General features: G+C 47.1%; 1 protein-coding gene across 4 annotated transcripts in view; it reads right to left on the bottom strand.

Annotated features, from left to right (window-relative positions):
* LOC123756380 (katanin p80 WD40 repeat-containing subunit B1) overlaps positions 1-23,268 on the bottom strand; it is a 126,471-nt gene that overhangs the window by 90,277 nt on the left and 12,926 nt on the right. For 2 of the 4 annotated variants that reach the window (XM_045739486.2, XM_045739488.2), the window contains exons 1-2: positions 8,341-8,428; positions 829-1,408 (exon numbers count right to left, since the gene is read on the bottom strand). The exons of the other annotated variants lie outside the window; for them this stretch is intronic. In XM_045739486.2, the coding sequence (XP_045595442.1) occupies positions 829-946 (118 nt within the window). In that variant the 5' untranslated portion in view covers positions 947-1,408; positions 8,341-8,428. Of the gene's footprint in view, positions 1-828; positions 1,409-8,340; positions 8,429-23,268 lie in introns of those variants that run through there. 4 annotated transcript variants of the gene reach the window in all.

The raw sequence follows: 23,268 nt of genomic DNA, 5'->3' as shown, positions 1-23,268 counted from the left end.
AGAGTTGATACTGGAGATCTGTGGAGGTGCGACTGCACCCTGCGTCACGGGAGATGTGTCACGGGAGATGTCTCCCGTGAACAACCTTCCGTTCAGCTCATCAACTTACGGGCTATTCATGCCCGTGCCACCTCTTGGGGTGGCTTAATCTTTATCACCAGTCCATCAATTACCTACGTGTCTTCCAGGAAGAACATTTGCAGGGGGGGGAAACTATCAAAACGCCTTGAGTTCATCAGCCCACCTGTCTTGTCCAACCACCTCCCCCCACCTGACTGGTACGACCACTTCCCCCACCTGAATGGTGCTGCAGATCACCCCCCCCCCTTCTCCCCCCCCCTCTTCCCTTGACGGGTACTAGCACCTTCAGGTTCAAAGGGAAATCTTGACCCGCATTGCATGCCCAGAGATGCGCAACCTAAGGTCAAGTACCAACAGGTTGCGGGCAATCCCGGTAGTGAGCGCCTAACTTGTCTGACCTCTCTATCACTATTGCCTGAAGCAGGAGGTCAGGGCAAGTTACGGGAGGGGGGGCAAGGCCATATGTTACTCTCCTGTGGCAGTTTGCCGAAGTAGGGTTGAATGGGAGCGGGGACCTGCCAACGGAGCAACCATGAGTGTCGTGTTGACAGAATGGTATTAGGAGAAAGTAATGAAGGCCGGGATTAATAAACTGCATCAATAATTCGCCTTTGAAGAGTGGTGCTCGCAGTGTTTCCGGACACGCGAACACACCCCCCCCCTCCCTCCCAGCAGCATATGTGAACCCTAGCCATGCCCCAGCATGTGGTACCATGTGTTAGAGGAAACAAGAGAGGGAATGCTTACTTCTGGCATGCATGACCTGACGACCATCGTCTATCGAGGTCCTGCGACGGCGGGTGATGCTGAGTGTGCGTCGCTTGATCTCCGGCTTCTTCAGCGGTGACCTTGATTTGCGGTCCATGGCGGTGGCGGCGGCGGCGGCTGGGGCGCGGGGGACTGCAGCAACAGCTGTTGATGCAGAAGGCGCAGTAGCGGGAGTGTTGCCACGCCCCCGCGGCCCTCGCCGGAGTATCTCTGGCAGTGTCACGACTCCAGAGGACACCACTTGGCCGGATCCATCCTTAATGCAACACCGCACTTTGAGCTCTACACGTGGGCTGACTACCTCCTTGTGTCAGCACAGAGAGCACTTTACCTTCTCGGATTATAGGAGGCTTAAAGCTAGCAGGTCTCACATGAGCACTTCACAATGCTTAACCATGCACCACAGCTCACCCTTCACTGTGCACCTCACCCCTTACTGTGCACCTCACCTCACCCTTGTACAGTGCACCACACGTCAGTACCGTCACCATAATCTGGGATCAGTCACTCGGCCAGCATATGTCACGACACTATTGCTCAAAGCAGACACTAGTCGACCCTGTAAGCAAAAACACATGTAAACACAATTCCTTGGAGTGCGCAGAAGCTACCGGTGGTAAATCTGGGGTCTAGGTGGTGGTGGCCAGAGGTAATAGTACTAGCAAGACGGGAAGCCCAACCTCGAGGTACCGGAGCAGGACAATTATAGTGCTGAAGGATGCCTCAAGATTTACTGCGTCCCGCAAGATAAAGATACTGATCTCTGGGATCTTTTAGTGCCCCCGGCGCAGTCAAGGCCAGGCGGACACCTCCTCCATCCCCGCTCAACACGTGCGCGGTAATCGTTATACCCCTTACCCCCCTTTGCCCCACTAGTACCCCCTCTACCCCATACCCCACTAGTACCCCCTCTACCCCATACCCCACTAGTACCCCCTCTGACCACAGCCTCATCAGTACAACACACGCACTCTCACAATAACCCCGCTACCCCCCTTCCTCTTGCAAGACGATCCCTCGCACACTCCTGCCTGACGCCATATTACTCAGCCTTCGCATGTTAGCGTGCCAGATGATGCCCACACCACCAAAATACTTTAAACATTACAGCTGATATGAGAAGGGGGGAATGGGGGGTCAGAGGGGGACGGTAAGGGGGGACAAAGAGAAGCTTCAAGCAACCCTACAGCGTCAACATTGTCCCAAGTTTGGTGTGTGACTCGGCCGATGGCCGTGTCAAGGTGCAAGGTTACGACCCTTACAAACATGTTCCACTCTGGTAGGTCACACAGCGCGCACGTACGCCCCCACATAACCTCCCCACGTGCCCTTCCTTCTCAACGTCGCGTATGCGTATGCGCGTCGCGATGCGTATGCGCAACGTCGCGTCGCGTATGCGTCGCGACCTCCTCGCGCGCCTGCCCCGCGACCCATCAAAACTCCACTTTAAGGTCTAAGCCTTTAACAGTGAGGACGCGGATGTCAACATTACCGACAGTTCACACACACTTCCTAATCAATAGAGCTCCCTTTAATTTTGTTGTGAAGAAAAAGCGCCTTTATGCCAGAAGTCTTCCCGGCTTGGCGTCTTCTTTTGATAATTACTTACTACTTAAATTTCGTGTGTATGTGAAAGACTATTCGTTCTCTTTAATCTAATGTGTGTACAAATGCTTTTCTCCATGATAAGGGGAGCAAAGTAAGAGAGAAGTGTATGAAGGAGACCCCCTCTCTTGACAGCTGGGGGTGGGTGGGAGCAGGTCCCACAGCCGAGAAACAGGTGGGCCGTGGCTGTGGGGCAGGAAAACCCCGCTGGTCCGCAAGAGAAATTGCCTGACCTGAATTGCCTGGCGCCGACTAAACCGGTGAGAATATACTCAAGAAATATTGCCGGAACAAAAGCGGAAGAGTTCGAGACAATATTAGACAACTTCCTCGAAGACTGACCGACCAACCTGACCTAGCAGTAGCCTGTTGGACCAAGTTATCACAAGATAAACCTGGCCAAAAGTACTCCCAGAACCCCCGCCAAGTGCTCCAGGGACACATTGTACCGGAGTGGCCACCAAGAAGCACTGGAACATTTGCTAAATGCTTATGTGAAAACACTCGCATACTGTCTGGAGTATACCTGGCGTGGGCACTGGGAGTTGGTCCAACAGGCTGTTGCTTCGAGCGGCTCGCAAGCCCACATATCCAATACAATTTGGTTGGTCAGACACTTCTTACACCTTTCTAATCGTTTCTTGAACACGTCCACTCTTGTTCCGACAGTATTTCTAACGTTTGCTGGCGTCACCACACACTGGTGTCTTAAGCCTTCAAAACACACACAATAACAAACTTAAAACGAATTTAGTTGGTAGCCGAGTGGTTCCTCTGGCCAGCCACAGCCACGAGCCACACACGTCACCCACCAACGCTCGCATGACAAGCTCAAGACAAGTCTCCCAAGACCTTGAAGTGTCAAGAGAAGACTGCCAGTCACACACCCACTTCCTCTCATTCATCACCTGCTTCTTAAGTCCCTACCTTCGTCTGCACACGCCGAATATATTACAAATATAAAGTTAAAGAATACAAAAGCTATTAGTAACCAATGTAACTGCTGGAGCATAACGGTACAAAAACAGAAGCCCAGAGCTGAGTCATCAGTGCTCGCCAATCAGTATCTACCGAGACGTGAGGTCTAGCTCCTGTACCCCGCCTCATGGCCGTCTTGTACCCGTGGCGCTATATTTTATCTATTCTGACGTAAGACTGCCTTGTCGAAGCTGGCTTTAAAGTTCTATATATTTCCATGTAATACTAATTAATACCGGTGTTATCTCTTATCTACCGGGGCGAGGAGTGTGTGTGTGCGGGGTGGCGAGGGACCACGTTATCAGGACCGGCCAGTACACACACACTGACAAGAGGCCGTCACAAGTAGACGAGAACTGACTAACGGCACCACATTCACGGCCACAGAGCAACGGTTACTCTGCCGCCACAGTCCTCACTCACAGCCTGACGTCACAACGCCTCGGTGCCTTGGTCTTTACGACGTCACCACGCCTCGGTGTCTTGGTCTTTACGACGTCACCACGCCTTGGTGCCTTGGTCTTTACGACGTCACCACGCCTCGGTGCCTTGGTCTTTACGACGTCACCACGCCTTGGTGCCTTGGTCTTTACGACGTCACCACGCCTCGGTGCCTTGGTCTTTACGACGTCACCACGCCTTGGTGCCTTGGTCTTTACGACGTCACCACGCCTCGGTGCCTTCGTCTTTACGACGTCACCACGCCTCGGTGCCTTCGTCTTTACGACGTCACCACGCCTTGGTGCCTTCGTCTTTACGACGTCACCACGCCTTGGTGCCTTGGTCTGTAACGTCACCAGGCATTTGCATGTCCACGTACGAAACCTGTACATCTTTCCTCAATCGTGACGGCTCAGTTCACATTTATTAAACAGTTCATGAACTCCGAAGAGCTACGAGATTGTCTATAACAATACTAATCTTGGGTTGCAACGTTTCCAAGTTCATAAACTGCTACAACTGTTGTTATTGTGATAAACAGCCTGTAAACAAAGCCGCCAAAGATTGCGAGAAGATGGACATGTTCTTAAGTGCATGTGTAACTGCTTCGTGAATCTGGCCCCCGTGGTTTCGTAAATGCCTGAGGGATCCTGGCGCGGATGGTCACAGGAGACTATTATTATTACTATTACTCTTACAACTCAAATCACACACTCAAGCTCTCACAAGTCAAGCCTGGCCTCGGGCAGGGAGTAGAACAACTCCCAGCAACCTTCCAGCAGGTGTTCACTTACTATTAACTACTTCAAATACACCTGAACCTAATATATATATATATATATATATATATATATATATATATATATATGTAAAATTTTCAGGCAATAAACGCCCTGCAGTACATATGTATCGCAACACTGAATTGTACAGCGTGTAGAGGGGAATGGGATTGTACAAAGTGGTTACGAGAGTTTGGCAGTGATGCTGTGTGCAAGTACCAGGATGTTGTTGTTTAAGACTCGCTACCTGGAACAAAAAGTTCCAAGTAGCACGGGCTATGGTGAGCCCGTAGTTTTCATTAAAAAAAAGTACCAGGAGGGGCTCAACACCTGGTGCCTGATGGCACCACTAGAGAGCACCTATGCTATAAGTACGAACTGACTTTTCTTCTTAACCCCCCCCCCCCCACACACACACACACACACACACGCGCGCACTCTTATTTGTTTTACTGATGCTTGGAGCTCTCCAGTGTATATATGTTGTTGCCTAGCAATGTGTAGGCCTACTACCACTTTGTACAACCAGGCCTATTTACTACCTCCTCATACAACCAGCACCGTCGCATCTATACATAAAACAAAGTATTAGATACAATGTGCTTCATCTGAGTTGTCAGTTACAAACTCTTATACGTTCTCTCTTAACAAATAGATTCTCATCTAGCGTGATTCCCACAATTTATAGCGTGTTATTAACACTCAATCTCCGCTTTTTCACACACACACAGTTTGTCAATCTTCTCGTACCTTCACTTTCCTCTAATACACACACTTATCCCACGCCATCGTTTCCTGCAGGGTTGGCGTACGATCCCCGATGGTTTAAGTGGTTGGTCATCAGTCCTTCACGCCGTCCTCCTATCCTTTCTAGATAACTTCGCCTCATAATTGCCTAGCCAACTCTTATCCACAAGGGGGACTGCCATCATGCTGTCGCTCATGTGATCAAATCATGTTAAACTCTCCTCAACCATATAGCTTAGTGACTGTTGTTCACATCCTTCCAAGACGTAGATCAGACCACACACTAGAAGAGGGGACGACGACGTTTCGGTCCGTCCTGGACCATTCTCAATCGACTTGAGAATGGTCCAGGACGGACCGAAACGTCGTCGTCCCCTCACCTTCTAGTGTGTGGTCTGGTCAACACACAGAGACTACCCAGGGTAGAGGATTATGTACTAATAGTGTCCTGTTTCATGATCCCTTCCAAAAAAACTCTTATTAACAAACATTAACCCAATAAAATATAGGAACTTGTCCTGACCAAGCAGACGTCCGCCGAGTGCTACGCTATCACACGTCTAGCCATTGTTATAGCGAAATGTTATCTTGGAGAAGATTTCGGGGACGCTAAGCCCCGAATCATTTCAAGATAACAATGGCTAGACGCGTGGTAGCGCAACACACAGCAGACGTCTGCTTGCCCAAGACAAGTTCCTATAAATTATTGTGTTGTCGTCGCAAGACCAATACGTTGTCGTTAGCAGTCACAGCACTGCTCCTGTGCCAGGTAAGTAAGTTACGGGCTCACCATAGCCCATGCTACTTGGAACTTGTTCCGAGTAGCTGAATCAGCAACAACGTCGCAATACCACGTCACGGGAAGCTGTGTGGTTACCTGCATCGTTCATTCAAGGCTGCAACCAATTATATTACTGACTTTAACTGCCCCTTACATGTCCTCTCCATTTTTTTCAACAAATACACATTGGCAACCATCACGCATGATGGTTGGCACGCATCAATAAGCCCAAGAGGGCCCTCGGGGGACCAAGTCCTTCCTTGGGTCCCGTGGTAGTCTAATTTGGGGTAGGCTTCTGTGCATGTCAGACTCGTATAATATAGTTCACATCTTCCTGCAAGTTTAAGATGAATACTGTTGGGGGTCTACTATCTGTCTAAAGGTTCTGGTCAATATATTGACAATATATTGCAGATATATTGACCAGAACTGACGTACAGGTTTTGTTCCGTTTAGTTGTCGCATCATTGGTCAGACGGCGTGCAGCGTCGGGCGACTCCTTCACCGTCAATGTAGGTAGGCTGATGAACAAATCAACAAGGGCCGTGACGAGGGCTCGAACCTACGTCCGAGAAGATCCCAGACGCGCGACTATGCCACGACATTGTCTAAAGATGACAAAAGAACAAAATAATTTGTTCATTTGATCCATCACGCTATTGCTATTTCTGTGTGTAAGGTAGGCTTATAATTGTACTTTTTTTGGGGGGGGGTTTGCTTCTTCAAGAACAGATTTTCATAAAACTTAGTAAGTGGCAAATGACATTGTGGTGGTGGTGACGAGATTTTTCCTGAGCTATGTTATTTTTATACATTACTCATAAGAGATTAAGAATTAATCAAAACGCAGGCGATGAGTCACAATAACGTGGCTAAATTATGTTGACCAGACTACACACTAGAAGGTGAAGGGACGACGACGTTTCGGTCCGTCCTGGACCATTCTCAAATCGACTTGAGAATGGTCCAGGACGGACCGAAACGTCGTCGTCCCTTCACCTTCTAGTGTGTGGTCTGGTCAAATTAATCAAAGTATCTATTTTCCTGTTCTTTTATCATGTTTTAGCCACGTAAAACGCTAGTGAGACTGGACACTGTAATGTATTGGCAAAACCTTAAAACAAAAAATTGTGGCCGATTTGATAAACAAAAAAATTGTTAATTGTTTATTCTTTTGCTGATGTTAAAATCTGCGACTTCAAATTATGTAGCTGTACAAGGCAGCTAGAATTACACTTAAAGGCAATGAAGAAAAATATCCACGCTATCAACATAGAAGAACAACCTTTAAGTAAAAATTCCGTCACTAAATTTTACACATTCATTCATTCTTAAATGACTAACAATAATCATTCTTAGAATGTTCTTTGTTTTTACCGCTTTAGTGATATAATAATCAGGTCAAGAGTAATAATAATAATAATAGCATGTTCCCCAAAATTTCGTTTGGCACGTGAGAAAATTTTGTACGGAAGATTTGGCGAGTTTAGCGCGCACACTTAAAGAGGTAGCCCCCCCCCCCTGCTCTACACTATCCTTAGTGCACTAAGCTGCTTCAATGTTAACTTTTCATCCAGTGTAGAGAATATAAACGTATCAGGGATGTGAACGAAACGGTAATCACCGTTTCCACAAGTAGTCAAAATATATAAATCTTACACATATATATTTATATATATATATATAAATATATATAATATGTGTGTGTGTGTGTGTGTGTGTGTGTGTGTTTTCTTCCAAATGAGCGCGCATTCGTAGGTGGAACTGAGAGGACTGCTCACAGGAGCTCTCAGGAGCTCAGTGAGAGCTCTCACTGAGCTCAGACGAGTCTGAGCCCGGCCCCGCACCACCACACATCACTCGTTAAGTGCACCACAAACACAACCTTCTCAGCCATCATCAACGCAATTCAACTTCCACAAAGACAGTTTTTTTATATTTCCACGGCCGCTATACGCGACAAATGTATGTATGATTCCGGTCTTATTGCGAAACATGCATGTCAAAATGCATTAGTCACTCAATATCACAATCACTTTCTTTTCCACACAAATGCACTTGCCAAGATAATAAATTATAATCAATTCTCGAGTTTTAACATCCTTTATTTCAGCGTATCACCAGCGTGGGCCTTGTCATTTACTACACGAATATATTTACAAATTAGGGAGACACCACGCGGTTCTCAAGAGGACACGAGAGCGAGAGCAGCACACTTCCTCTCCCGGTGCTGGGTAAAACCACACTGAACGCCGGATTCAAAACAAAGGCCACTGTCACCCAGGATGCCAAGTAGCAGGTAAACCAAAAAAATAATACGTATATTTAAACAAAGAAAACGGTGCCACGAACGAGCATACGTTCTCATTTCCATGGCAAACTAAAATAACGTGTAAAGTAGTTGTATATTCGACACGGGTTTGAGTACTCGATGCAAACACACGGGGTTGAGTTCGTACAAGATGCTGGTAGTCGGCAACCTGGTTTCTTCCCACGACTGGCCGCCTACTGGCGACCTAACCCACACGTGTTGCCATCCACTAAACCTACCCTGGGGAACCGATGCCGAAGGCTGGTAATCCCTTGGTACAGAAAGAGGCGGCAGAGCTGGTTCACCTTCGAACAAGTTTCCTTAGATGGTCAGGTGGTGATTGCCGATGGAAGAAATACGTGATTGTGGCGAGTTATTTAAAGATAAAATTATTGGGTGGATCGACTAAAATGTGTAAAAATGGATTGTAATAGAACCTTCAGTTCGGAAACGAAAAAAGTAAGAGAAATGGTGTTGGCGAGTTAGGGAGGAGAGGAGAGGAGAGACTTGAAGGTGTGGTTAGGTAGGAGCAGTCACCACACTACCACCAACCGTCAAACACCTCAAGTTCACCTCCAACACCCCCCCCCCCACTCCACCCCCATCAATCCTGCTATCCTCAATGTCGTCTAATCAACGGAGTTATTCAAATTTTCCGCCCACAGCCCTCTGCAGCAAGACCAACCTGACGAAACAAATCTAGTTCTTACAAGTTTCCGACGGGCCGTTCCTATCAATAGTGACATAGTTGCCAGTGATTGATTGATAAAGATTAACCTATCCAAAAGATGGCACGGGCATGAATAGCCCGTAATAGTTGCCAGTGTGGGGTTGCCTCCTATTATAGCCAGTAACCTTTGTAGAAATAATCTCTGTGCTTTCCCAGTGATTGATTGATGAAGATTAAGCAACCCAAAAGGTGGCACGGGCATGAATAGCCCGTAAGTGGTGGCCCTTTTGAGCCATTACCAGTAACAAGAGCTGATACTGGAGATCTGTGGAGGTGCGACTGCACCCTGCGTGACGGGAGATGTCTCCCGTGCTTTCCCAGTCCCCTTTCAAGTCCTATATAGTCGATTGATTGATTGATAAAGATTAAGCCACCCAAGAGGTGGCACGGGCATGAACAGCCCGTATATATAGCCTCAATGACTTGACGTTTATATGATACCCATCCCATTTCAAAGTAAGCTGCAGGATCTTACAACTTTAGCTTCATTAGTCCATTAACGACCCTAAAGCTATCCTCAAAGTGGCAGAAAGGTTACATACTCGCATATAGTGTTAAGTCGAACGAGTTACATGTACTTATAAATTGATGTATACGGCAATGTTAAGTTAAGAAGCAGTAACCGGATGTTTACAGGAAGAGCAATGTTAGTGCAGACGGCATGCGGGGGGGGGGGTAAACACTCGTCATGGATTTAGCGTCTATGAATGAGAGCGCCCCCCCCCCCCCCCCCCGGCACGGTCTTCCTCAATGTCGCGTCGCTGCTCATCCCAACCAGCAGGAAACACTGCAGGCCAGGAAGCGTGAGCCATTATTGTGGCAGAGGCACCTGGGAGGGGAGGCCAGATGTGGGGGGGTGGGACAGGTGTGGGGGAGGAGGCCAGGTGTGGGGGGGCCAGGTGTGGGAGAGCCAGGGGGCGGGGGAGCTCTCATATTATCATCGGGGACTCAATTTTAACCCACCCGCCTCCCCCACTCCCACAACACCCACCGCTGAACCACCACACCCTCCTGATCACCCCTTCCTCCCAACCATGCAACGCTTCACCTTTGTAAACGCACATTAATGACTATGTAAAAAAAGGACACCTCGTACACTTTATGTAGGGCAGACGTACACCTGTATATACATGTATTTATGTATGTAGGTTAGATTAGCAATTTAAAAGCACTACAATAACTTTTTTGTGGTCGAGTGGTCAAATAAATCACTGAACTATATGATTAACCCTGTCAATAGAGGACAGCAGAAAATGTATATATATGTTGGTTAGCATTGTTAAGTGTGTGGCCACGTCTGTGGTAGACATAAACAACTCACTACCTTCCTCAGACCTCACCAGTGCCGTCAAGGCGGCTCAGGGTTCCGCAGATCTGGTAAACAAGTGGTGGTGATGATGTCTCGTAGTGGTGGTGATGTCTCGTGGTGGTGGTGATGTCTCGTGGTGGTGGTGATGTCTCTGGCTGGTGGTATCGCCGCTCCTGCTGAGTGTTACTGCTCCATGCTTAAGTAACAGTTACTTCTCCGGCACTATTCTTCAGCATCACAGCCGTGCATTATCCTCATCCTTTATCATCCTCCTTCACCCCTCATTCACCCTCTTCATCCATCGTCCTCATCCTTATCATTTTCAACCATCAATCTTCATCCTCATCCTTTTTACCATCAACCTCATTCTTCATCACTCAACCTCACCCTTCATCATCCACCCTACTCATCCTTCACGATCATCCAGGACAGGGTCTGGGATGGGTACCTTCACCAAGGTACCAATGAATACCTTGGTGAAGGTACCCCCACTCAACTGCTGGGGTTGAAAATAGAGAAGCACTCAGGGTGGGGTATATCCCCTCCCTCTTGATCCCCCCCCCCCACACACACACACATCTGAGAATGTCCGTGGCATATGTTGGAGTTGGCTAGCACAAGAACTCCCGTGGGAAGTCTGAAGCAGGCATTAAAAACTGTACACCACGTACGCCAGACTAATTCTGGAATATGCAACGCCAGTATGGAGCCCTAGGCTGGCGTCGAACGAAAAAGATGAAGAGTCCAGAAGTATGTCGCAAGCCCGGAAAGCAATAAACGTTTTTAAACTGAACCTCCCGTCACTGGAGGAGAGTGCAAACGGTAGACATGATCACGACATACAAAATACGAAAGGGAAGAGAGAGACTGTGACACGAAGCACAGATGAATGGGAGGACATCATACGGGTATTAGCAATAACCTCAACGTCGGGGAAGAAAGGTAGAATAAACTACGATAGACAGCCCAAGTGGAGGAGGCAGAACCCTTCCATGGACTCTAAATATGATGACAAACCCAAAAGGGTTCCGTCGTCAAAAGGTTCAACCCGTCTATTCAAGGTTATCTTGAGGTGGTCCTAAGGAGCAATGCTCCCTCGGTCCGGCTTCTGACCAGCCCTCCTGGTTGGTCTGGTCAAGCAGGCTGCTAAGAATCGAGAATTAGGTACTGAGGATCAAAACCTGTAAACACAGACGAGGCGAGAGTTGAGTATCCAGAGCAGGTTCTAACCCCCCCCCCCCCGTCCACACACACACAAACCAAACGTGCCGGGAATCAATCTCAGCGTTGAATAATTATTTAGGGAGAGGCAAGTCTATACCATCAAATTTAAATGCTGCTGATAATAACCAAAAGATTATAGATGAGGAGAGAGAATCAGATTATAGCCACGTCCCAGGAACCGTATAAGAGGAAGATACCAGTGCCAGGGATGCCACCCGGTACACACACGACTGGGACACCACCACCACCAACCAGTAATGTATAATTATTAACTGTAAATATATAGCTAAGAAGATGGAACACTGTAACTAGCTGATATTATAAGGTGTGGAAGGATAGATTAAATTGTTAATGTAATAATCTTCACTGAGGTCTGATAAAGACCTTTTGTGCTCTCTGTAATTCTTTTTTTTTTGCGCTACCGCTCACAGGATGAGGTGCACAATAAACTAACGGCCTCCGGCGGCAACAATCGAGACAGCAGCAGCAGGGAACAACGCTCAGCGCCGAGGAAATGTACATGTTCATCTCTCAGAATGTTTGGTAATATGTTTATTGTTTGTGATGTGTCTATGTATGTATTAACACGATGTACTGAACGGGGTGAGAATAGCTTGAGCTACCTCATCCCTTTGTGTGTATCTTACATCAATAAACTTATTTCAATTTCAATTTCAGCGCCCAGACTGAAACAGCCAGTAAATATTCCCTTTGATATCTCACACACCTGCGTCAAGCACTTGTAAATAACTTGCAACACTTTCACCTTGAAGAACGAACTAAAGAATATATTAATGACTAAATGTGTTCTGCCTGTTGTCGCAACACGGAAGGTCACTGACGCTGTGTTGCTTTGGAGACAAACCAGAAGCTCGACAAAAACCTCCTACCAAGATCTGGTTTAGAGTCACTCCACAAAGTCTCCATAACCGTGACCAGACATCAAGTACCAGCATCTATTAGGACACGACTTCCCCCGTCCCTGTCTGGCCGCTCATCGTGCGCTCACACGACTACCTTTTTTTTCAAGGGTCAGGATTTTGGGTTACCATGCCTAAAGCAACAGCATACAGTTCCCGCCCTCCAGTAGCTACTGCTGCTCCTGCTCCTTCGTCGTCGTCGTGGGTGTGTTGCTGGTAGCACCTGGACATCACCTCCCCCCCTGCTTACCTATTCTCCCCACCTCCTTCCCCCCCCCCCCCTCTCCCTCTCTCCAGTTCCATTTTGGCTGATCTCTCCTTTCGCACTCCTATTGTGCCTGTGTTAGCGCCGATTGACTCCATCACTACATTCATACCTCTCCGTCTGCGACACCTCCCTGACACCAGCTGAGCTTCAACGTCCTCTCCCTTCCTTCTAGTAGTGTACGAGGTAAGTTTACCTTCATTACCTCTCCTCTACCTCCACCCCATCCTCGCGCCGCCACTCCCCCGATTCCTTGACACGCTTCCTTCCCCATATTACTATACACGCCCCCCACCAACCCTTCATCACCACCTGTCCTGTGTCCTTGATTCGTCCTTGGGACTTCCTTTCGTGAGCTTTCTCCTCGACATGCCTGAGTGACTTGCTATAGTCTCCGTCTGTCTGCGCCTCTATCCCACTATCCCAAGCTTCCCTTCCTCTATACCTGTATCTCACTTCCCCCCCTCCTTCCGACAACTTAATTTGTCTATCCCTCCTGCTAGAGCTTTAAAGCCTCTTAATTTCTTAACAATTTCTCCAGCTTCGCATCATCTTCCAACACCTTACCGCCGCTAGCAAGATCACACACAATGATCAGAATGTACACGAGGTCCAACCATCAAGCCCCTGCTAGGTACCTACTTCCCGTTCTCCGGACATCGATAAAAAACACATTGACACGTGTTTCTCCGTTGTAGCCAACAGCTTTTCATGGGGCGAGTGTACGGGGTAGCGTAAGTGCTTACATATTTACGCCAGCAGAAATCGCGTCTGTAACAGCGATTGAAAAAACCCTGCCTCTCACAGACGATAAAGTAAATATGATCATGGGGCATTGTAATAACAGTCACGACGTGTTAAGAAATATTCGTTCCTCCATGTCATAATTGTTGTGGAGTTCGCTTCCACTACAATGTAATCTTGTTTCATTCATTCACAACTTCCCCGCTGGTCCCCCTAGACCGCTCCATTCATGCATTCCTGTTGTCATGAATGAAACCCTTCGTATATACATTAGACATTTCTGTCTGCAGATCAGAGTGTCATACCTGTTCTTGTGTATTAAACGGGGTTTCCTTTATCCAATTTCCCCAACCGTATCCGTATGTGGGCGCGTATGGCAAGTTGGCGCGTACGTGGGTGAATGAGTGCCTTAATCTCTTCCACTTCATGACATTAACAAGCTCTTCCACCCATTCTGTCCCACATCTGTCCCCCTCCTCCCAACCCTTCCCCAACCCCAGTCCACTTACCTTGCTCCACGAAGCTGAAACTCATCCCGTAAGCACAGTTAGACTAGTCTGCATATATATACGTATACTCCTCACCATTCCTCTATCCACGTAATCCAGTATAAACAGAGTATAATACACAGTAAGCCTTGGCTTAGTGCTTAGCTCACTGGACTGTGACATCAAGATCCTAAGTAATGATACTTGACTTAGAAAATGGCTTCATGATGGGCTCAAAGTGACTTTACTACAGTGAACCCTCAGGACCTCAACACCACCTTAGGGGCCATAGGACCCTGAGGTCCTATGATACAGGACCTTAGTGTCACAGGACCCGCACCAACAGGGGCTGGCTTACACCTCGTATATCAGAGGAGCATGTTGCTCCAGACACTGGTTTCTTGAAGGTATATGGATTTCCTGCAAGGCGGGGAAGCAGAGGGGCCGTGTAAATTGGATCAATATGATCCTCAAGTATTTTATTAATGCATAGCGCCACACTGTATATCCTCCCCGTAGCGTATTCTCGGCCTTCACAACGGGAAAGGTCTTGCTCGATCTTTGTGAAGATCAGAGTGGAACTTACTACTTGGTCTTCACGAAGATCAACGTGAGCTTACGTCAGGTGGTGTTGTAACTTACCTGATGCTAACTCCCAGCACCAACAGCCTTTGAGTACATGTGCAGACTCGCGCCTGCGCATAAACTTACCTGGTGTGCCCCACCTGCATAAGAACCAGGACATTGTCAACTCACCTGAAACATACACCAAAAAAACTGCATTAGTCCCAGCATGAGCATGCGGGCCACAACACAATATACACAACAAAAACACCCTACTGATATTCCACTTATTAATTACTTCCTGTCTATCCCTGATATACTGATAGGACAGTACTGATAGGCAAGTAGTACTCTCATCACCGCCAGACGGATAGACGTCAAAACATTCCTTTTGGGGGTGGGTGGAACACGGGGATAGTGTGTGAGGGAGGATGCAGGAGCGGGTAGTGCCTGGATAGGGGGGTTAGCAGTCAATACAACTTGAGTGATAGGGGGGGATAGTTGTGATAAGAGGGGTACTCTTGGGTACTCCCTCTCGTCACTCCAGTACCCCCACCTGTGCTCAGTAACAAACGGGAGTGGCTGAGAAACGGAAAATAATTCAAAAGAGGTGGAAGATAAATTTGTACGCGACAAAAGAAATGGGGAAAGGGAGTGAGGGGGGTAGGGGAAGCCTGGGTGAGGGGTGGAGGGTGACGGGCGGAGGGCCATTTGAGCCAACACCACGGGAAATGGCACTTCCGGAAAAAATAGTGATGACCGGAGAGGGGGAAGCAGACGATTGTTGGTAAAGGGCGGGAAGTTGGCGTTGCGGGGCGGGGGGGGGGGGGGGAGAGGGGAGACAGTTATCATGGGGTATTAAGAAGGGGGCAGGTGCTGGGGGGCAGGTGCTGGGGGGCAGGTGCTGGGGGGAAAAACAAACTTAGGAGGAAGCAATAGTGAAGGGGGGGGGGGAGAGGTATGCAAGACGCGATCTGACAATAAAATTCCCCCAAATCTCCCTCGCCGACTCATTTCCTCGTCTCAATATCCTCTAAGGTCAGTTCTATCCTCATAGGGTAAGTTAACAGTAGTTCTACGGCTTAGCGCCTCGCCATTCTAATTTTATGATGTATATTGTCTTGACACATCAGCGTTCTAAATCTTCGCTAAATCTCAATCACTTTATGCCTAAAATGTTTATATAAATATATATTATTGTTATACACCGGTTTAGTCCTGCCAGCAATGAAATAATGTGTACAACATGTTAGCAATTAAGTTTGTGACTGATAATGACAATGTCTGCTTGCTATTCCGTTATTTTAACTCTTGTAATTAAGATATTGCACTGTTTACGTAATCTACCCTTTATACATGAACTATCATTTATGAATAAAGTTTTTGATTGATTATATCATTCATAGCATCTTGAAACTTCCCCCAATTTTAATTTCTGTCTCCCTTCGTCAAACTCATCAGTACTAAAGTGCAGACAATCACCTTAGTAATCGACTAGTACTGCTAGGCATAAATGATCCCCGTATCCTGATCAATATGACAGACCCCGTGTCCTGCTGGCATATTGACCCCCCCCCCCCCATGTCCTATGTGGCATATTGACACAAAGCAGGCAAGAAGGACGTCACTTACCATGACTTGCCAGTCTCAAGGCTGACAGAAGCACCGTTCTCTTGCTAAGGCTAGACAAGCATTTTTCACCACCTTATCACAACCTTTTATGGTTCGGCTTTGACAGCGCTACAAAAGGGTCGGACAAACATTCCGGATGATCGAGGACCATCTTTTGGCTCTTAAATTTCAGCGTTCCCACGAATGCATAACATTCTACCGTATTTTCCCTCAAGTTTTCAATGATCTGTGTTATATGCACAAGCGCTTTCCCAGCAATCTAGTCGAGCTGACAACAGCTTGAGACGCGAGAGAGAATATTTACAAACGACGCGAGACATTTCTGATCAAGATAAGATACTGACCGAGCCTGCTGGCCTGCAAATCTCTCGCAGCATCCAGCTACAGGCACCCTGACTCGTCTGGCCCGGCCTCTCCAGTACACGAGAGTAAACCTCACACAAGAGCCATGATACAAGAGCCATGCTTCTATTCATGTTAATATATTATTGAAGTACCATTCATGTTATATTTTTTTCCGTTTAATTTCGCCTTGGGTTCCAACCGAGGATCTTCGGTGGCGAGCGAGTATACTTTTGTTTACTGCCAGACACCAAACAAACTTTTCGCTCCGCAAACGTCAATATGAATTGCAGACAAACAATTAAGCGGAAAGCTAGCTTCTAGCCTCATTTAAAATATTCTGCAACACGTGTAGAAAATTGGATTTACAACATATTAAATCAACACGTGCGCGGTATCACCAACACCTTCATGCTGGAGCAGGTGTTCTCATGACAGCCTTGAACACCGCAACACATGCACATGACGCACAGCCATGACGCATACATATTGCCTTTACCTCATATATCATCCAACGAGAACACCAATCCAAGGTTAACAGCCATCTGGTCTCAAACCTTACATTGATAAACATTCGACCATCTTGAGGTTATCTTGAGATGATTTCGGGGCTTTTAGTGTCCCCGCGGCCCGGTCCTCGACCAGGCCTTCACCCCCAGGAAGCAGCCCGTGACAGCTGACTAACACCCAGGTACCTATTTTACTGCTAAGTAACAGGGGCATAGGGTGAAAGAAACTCTGCCCATTGTTTCTCGCCGGCGCCTGGGATCGAACCCAGGACCACAGGATCACAAGTCCAGCATGCTGTCCGCTCGGCCGACCATGGCAAGTTTTTAAGAAGGGTTAACTGCCATTATAACCAAGACGACAGGCAATCAACCCAAAGTAGGTTGAACAAACCACACACTAGAAAGTGAAATTCTCAAGACACAATCGACTTGAGAATGGTCCAGGACGGACCGAAACGTCGTCGTCGTCCCTTCACTTTCTAGTGTGTGGTTTGGTCAACATATTTCAGCCACGTTATTGTGACTCCTCGTCTGCAACCCAAAGTATTTTTAATTAAGCATGAATTTTAACTTAGATGAGCACATAAGTCTTCCAGACTTGGCGCCTTCTTTTTGATAATTACTTAAGATATGTACACCAAATTAATGTTATTTATTTGCTATATATTTACTACTTTCAATTGTGCTAAAAAATATTCGCCGAAAGTCTAGCCCCAAGCGGGGAAAATTACGTGCATAATGGCTCCTGTACGAGCCATGAGAGTAGCGATGGGTAGGTCAACACACTGAAAGGCAGGACCAAAGAACTAAAGCTCAACTCCCGCAAGCACATCTAAGTGATTACACACACACACACACACACACACACACACACACACACACACACACACACACACACAGGGACACCCATAATACTCCTGACATTTCCCGCTGACAAACAGTCCGCTGCCCTTCCACACCTCGTGTTAAATATTTGACCAAGGACCTTGTGGAAATACCCCCAACGTGCCAATAGTCGAGTGTATTCAAGCTCGAACCCAAGAGACGCGAGACACGCGTACCTACACCCATACCAACACTGGTGGGAACTGCAGAAATATGAAAGAAACAACAATAATAATAATAGAAAGATGGGCAAAAAGGACAAAAGATATAAGGTGCAAAAAAGTGTTTGAGAAGGAGGAAAACTGTAAATGAGAAAGGAAGGGGTAATAAGAGTAGAGTTGACTTGTGTTTGGAGGAAAATTAGGTTGTCCATCTCTGGACAGGAAGACGTCCAAGATTGCCTCCTGGTATTTGTAAGACTCGCGGCTCCTCTCTCACGGTAAACAACAACAGCATCCGCGGCTCACCAAGAATTGATTTCATTTACAGCTTGTTTGCTTTTGAGAGAGAGAGAGAGAGAGAGAGAGAGAGAGAGAGAGAGAGACAGACAGACAGACACAGACACAGAGAGAGAATCATCTCCTCCTCCACCTGTGACGTAGCCGTAGCCCATCTGGACGTCCTGTTGACATTTACACCATGGGGGGGGGGGGGGCATATCGCCACTATCACACAAGTCACAAGGCCAACTACAGGCGCCAGAGTACACATACACCTCGCCCATCAATCAACCACAATTCTCACCACTACCACCACCGTCAAAGGTACAATAGGAAGTACAGTTGTAAATGGTCTAATTACCCGAGGAAGCACACACGCGCGCGCACACGCACACACACACACACACACACACACACACACACACACACACACACACACACACACACACACACATACACACACACAGTTACGGTATGCAAAATTAGGCTGGGTAGCCGAGGTGTAAGGTATCTATTACCAGGCGTAGTCAGTACTTGTCTAAGTTACTTGAAGTTAGTGTTAATCTCACAAGTCACCACTTACCTTGCTTCGTATACAGTCGAGCCTGTAAACGCCACTTACGGGGGCGTAAGTGGCGTTTACAAGAGGCTGGACTACGTCGCACATGTGGAGATGATGCATTCTATCTATATATATTCCTGCTTGTTGGGATTCTGGGTGTTCTTCTACTCCCCTGACTTGTGAGAGCTTGGTCCACTGGGATGTTGCTCGGAGCGGCCCGCAGGCTCACATACCCACCACAGCCCGGTTGGTCTGGCACTCTTTGGAGATATATCTCTATATCTCTCTATATCTCTCGCTATCTCTATATCTCTATCTCCTCCCCCCACCTCACGTTACAAGAGGCCAGGCACTTAACAAATCAATAATCCCTACAGCAGCTGATGCCATCACCACTCTGGGGCATAAATGTTACACGATGGTACACTATTAACGACCTTCGCTTCACTATTAAGCACCATAACCTCCTCTAAGGCAAAGGTTTTGCCGATAACACCGGTTGGTTTAATGCACACACACACATCCCAGGAAGCAGCACGTGACAGCTGACTAACACCCAGGTACCTATTTACTGCTAGGTAACAGGGGCATAGGGTGAAAGAATCTCTGCCCATTGTTTCTCGCCGGCGCCCGGGATCGAACCCGGAATCACAAAATCACATGCCCAGCGTGCATGGCAGGCCGCTCGGCAGGCCGGCTCCCCGTGTGTGTAATTACCTAAGTGTAGTTACAGGATGAGAGCTACGCTCGTGGTGTCCCGTCTTCCCAGCACTCTTTGTCATATAATGCTTTGAAACTACTGACGGTCTTGGCCTCCACCACCTTCTCACCTAACTTGTTCCAACCGTCTACCGTGTGTGTGTGTGTGTGTGTGTGTGTGTGTGTGTGTGTGTGTGTGTGTGTGTGTGTGTGTGTGTGTGTGTGTGTGTGTGAGAGAGAGAGAGATGATCACTGGTGTTGCAGCCTTCTGTATACAAGCTGGAGTGTTTGTTTCATCACAAGCTCGCCAGCTTCACCAACAAGCCTTTATTGAGTCAACTTTACTGTGCAAACTGTGTGTGTGAGAATGGCTCTCAACCGCTTTTGTTACACTTGTTTGAATAATTTCTTATCTATGGTCTTGAAATTTTCGATTTATCTTATCATTTTCTTTTATTTACCCCATCTTACTTAAATAATTTTCCTATTTGTGTTATAAACGATTAATAATTATGGAAATGCTAACTAAAGAGAAACTGGAGTTTAACGATATGCTCAGAGTATCGTGTGTTTATAAGTGCATCGTGTGTTTATAAGTGCGCTAAATGTGTTAATAAGCGAACGTAACACACAAACGAGTCTATACTTGTTCGCTCTGAACTAAAGTGATACCTGGTTGATGGGGTTCTGGGAGTTCTTCTACTTCTACTCCCCAAGCCCGGCCTGACTTGAGAGAGTTTGGTCCACCAGGCTGTTGATTTGGAGCGGCCCGCAGGCCCATATACCCACCACAGCCCGGTTGGTCCGGCACTTCTTTTAGAAAACAGTCTAGACTTCTCTTGAAGATGTCCACGGTTATTCCGGTAATATTTCTTATAGTCGCTGGTAGGACGTTGAACAACCGTAGATCTCTGATGTTTATACAGTGTTCTGATTGTGCCTATGTCACCCGTACAATCTGAATGACGGAAGAGTAGTAAACAGAAGCATCGTACGCTTTCCCAGACAGATAAACAGTCATCTACAAGTATCTGCCCGTTTAAAACGAAGAAAGGGAACTATCAAGAGAAAATGCCAAGCTATTACGACTATATATAACATTTAGAAGGGGTCAGGATAAGGATTTGGGATGGGACGGGGGAGAGGAATGGTGCCCAACCACTTGGACTGTCGGGGTATTGAACGCAGACTTGCATGAAGTGAGACCGTCGATCTACCGTCCACCCCAAGTGGCTGGGCCCGTTTAAGATGAGGTGATAACGAATAAAGTGGACGCTTACGATGACAATACCGGACTTACTGGTGGCAAAGCATGGGAATCCCACACTCTTGAAACATATACACATAACAGAGACAGCATAATACGGACAAGTCACTCCGTCGTGAATGCCACGGATTACCGAGGTTGCACAACACGTTTGAAAAGGTAGGCAAACTACGCGCGACTGAATAGTGGACTTGTAAGCGGTGAATCTAAACAAACGAAGCAGGCGAAGAACGCCAAGGTCTGCGGATGGAGCCGTTCAGGGTTTAAGTGGTTATTTACATGGACGATGATTGCCAAGGTTACGCAGTAGTGATTGACTCGTGGTGTTAAGCGTGCCCAATATGTTGTGTAAACATAAACAATACACACACTTTGAACATTGAATAGTCGTAAAGTCCCACATGTATACAAACAAACGCACATCACCTGTGCCAGGTGAGTATGACAGGCTCACCATGTATAAATTGTGTTGCTTTGAACTTGTGTTCCAAGTAGCTGAATCTAAAAACAACAACATGCAAACAAAAAACCACACACACACACTGTGAATACACACCAAGAGCTAAAGCTCGATCCTGCATGCACAAATAGGCGAGTACACACACACACACACACACACACACACACACACACACACACACACACACACACACACACACACACACACACACACACACACACACACGGTACCGCACATGAGACTGCTATACAAACTTGAGAGGCAGGCAGGAGTAAGCGGAAAGGCCCTAGTATGGGTGAAGAACTACCTAACAGGAAGGAGCCAGAGGGTAATGGTAAGGGGCGAAAAGTCGGACTGGCGAACAGTAACAAGTGGAGTACCTCAAGGATCGGTGCTGGGACCAATCCTCTTTCTAATTTAAGTAAATGATATGTTTACAGGAGTGGAGTCATACATGTCAATGTTTGCAGATGACGCAAAATTAATGAGAAGAGTTGTGACAGACGAGGATTGTAGGATCCTCCAAGAGGACTTAAACAGGCTGCAGAGATGGTCAGAGAAATGGCTACTGGAGTTTAACACCAGTAAATGTAAAGTTATGGAAATGGGATCAGGTGACAGGAGACCAAAGGGACAGTACACAATGAAGGGGAACAGCCTACCTGTAACGATTCGAGAAAGAGACCTGGGAGTGGATGTGACACCTAATCTAACTCCTGAGGCACATATAAATAGGATAACGACAGCAGCGTACTCTACACTGGCGAAAATTAGAACTTCATTCAGAAACCTAAATGAGGAAGCTTTTAGGGCGCTTTGCACTGCCTACGTGAGACCCGTCTTAGAGTATGCCGCGCCATCATGGAGCCCCCACCTGAAGAAACACATAAAGAAACTGGAGAAGGTTCAGAGGTTTGCGACGAGGCTTGTCCCAGAGCTACGAGGGATGGGATATGAAGAGCGGCTGAAGGAACTGAATCTTACGACACTAGAGAAAAGAAGGGAGAGAGGAAATATGATAGGGACATATAAAATACTCAGGGGAATTGACAAAGTGGAAATAGATCAAATGTTCACACGTAATAATAACAGAACGAGGGGACATGGGTGGAAACTGGAAACTCAGATGAGTCACAGAGATGTTAGGAAGTTTTCTTTTAGCGTGAGAGTAGTAGAAAAATGGAATGCACTTGGGGAACAGGTTGTGGAAGCAAATACTATTCATACTTTTAAAACTAGGTATGATAGGGAAATGGGACAGGAGTCATTGCTGTAAACAACCGATAGCTAGAAAGGCGGGATCCAAGAGTCAATGCTCGATCCTGCAAGCACATATAGGTGAGTACATATAGGTGGGTGAGTACACACACACACACACACACACACACACACACACACACACACACACACACACACACACACACACACACACACACACACACACACACACACACACGAGAAAATGTGTCTTTCTGACTGTCCAAGAATGGAGGCCACCTTTACAGGGAATGGTCTGAGGTACGGGACGGATATAGACTGTTCGGGGGGGTCGGTCCTATTGGTCCTGTTCAGGAGTAAGGCCAAATAGTGAGCGCCTCCACAACATGGACGAAAGGTGCTTGGCCGAGTCCCTAGATTTATTCCCTTGACAATGAAAACAATGTCAACACCAAACATAAGGTACCTTGTGCACCACCAAGCACAAGGTACCAGTCTCCAAATACCAACTACCAAAGC

The sequence above is a fragment of the Procambarus clarkii genome, chromosome 25 (assembly GCF_040958095.1).
Source record: "Procambarus clarkii isolate CNS0578487 chromosome 25, FALCON_Pclarkii_2.0, whole genome shotgun sequence".
In the NCBI taxonomy this organism is placed as follows: domain Eukaryota; kingdom Metazoa; phylum Arthropoda; class Malacostraca; order Decapoda; family Cambaridae; genus Procambarus; species Procambarus clarkii.
This window is presented reverse-complemented; position numbering and strand designations above follow the sequence as displayed.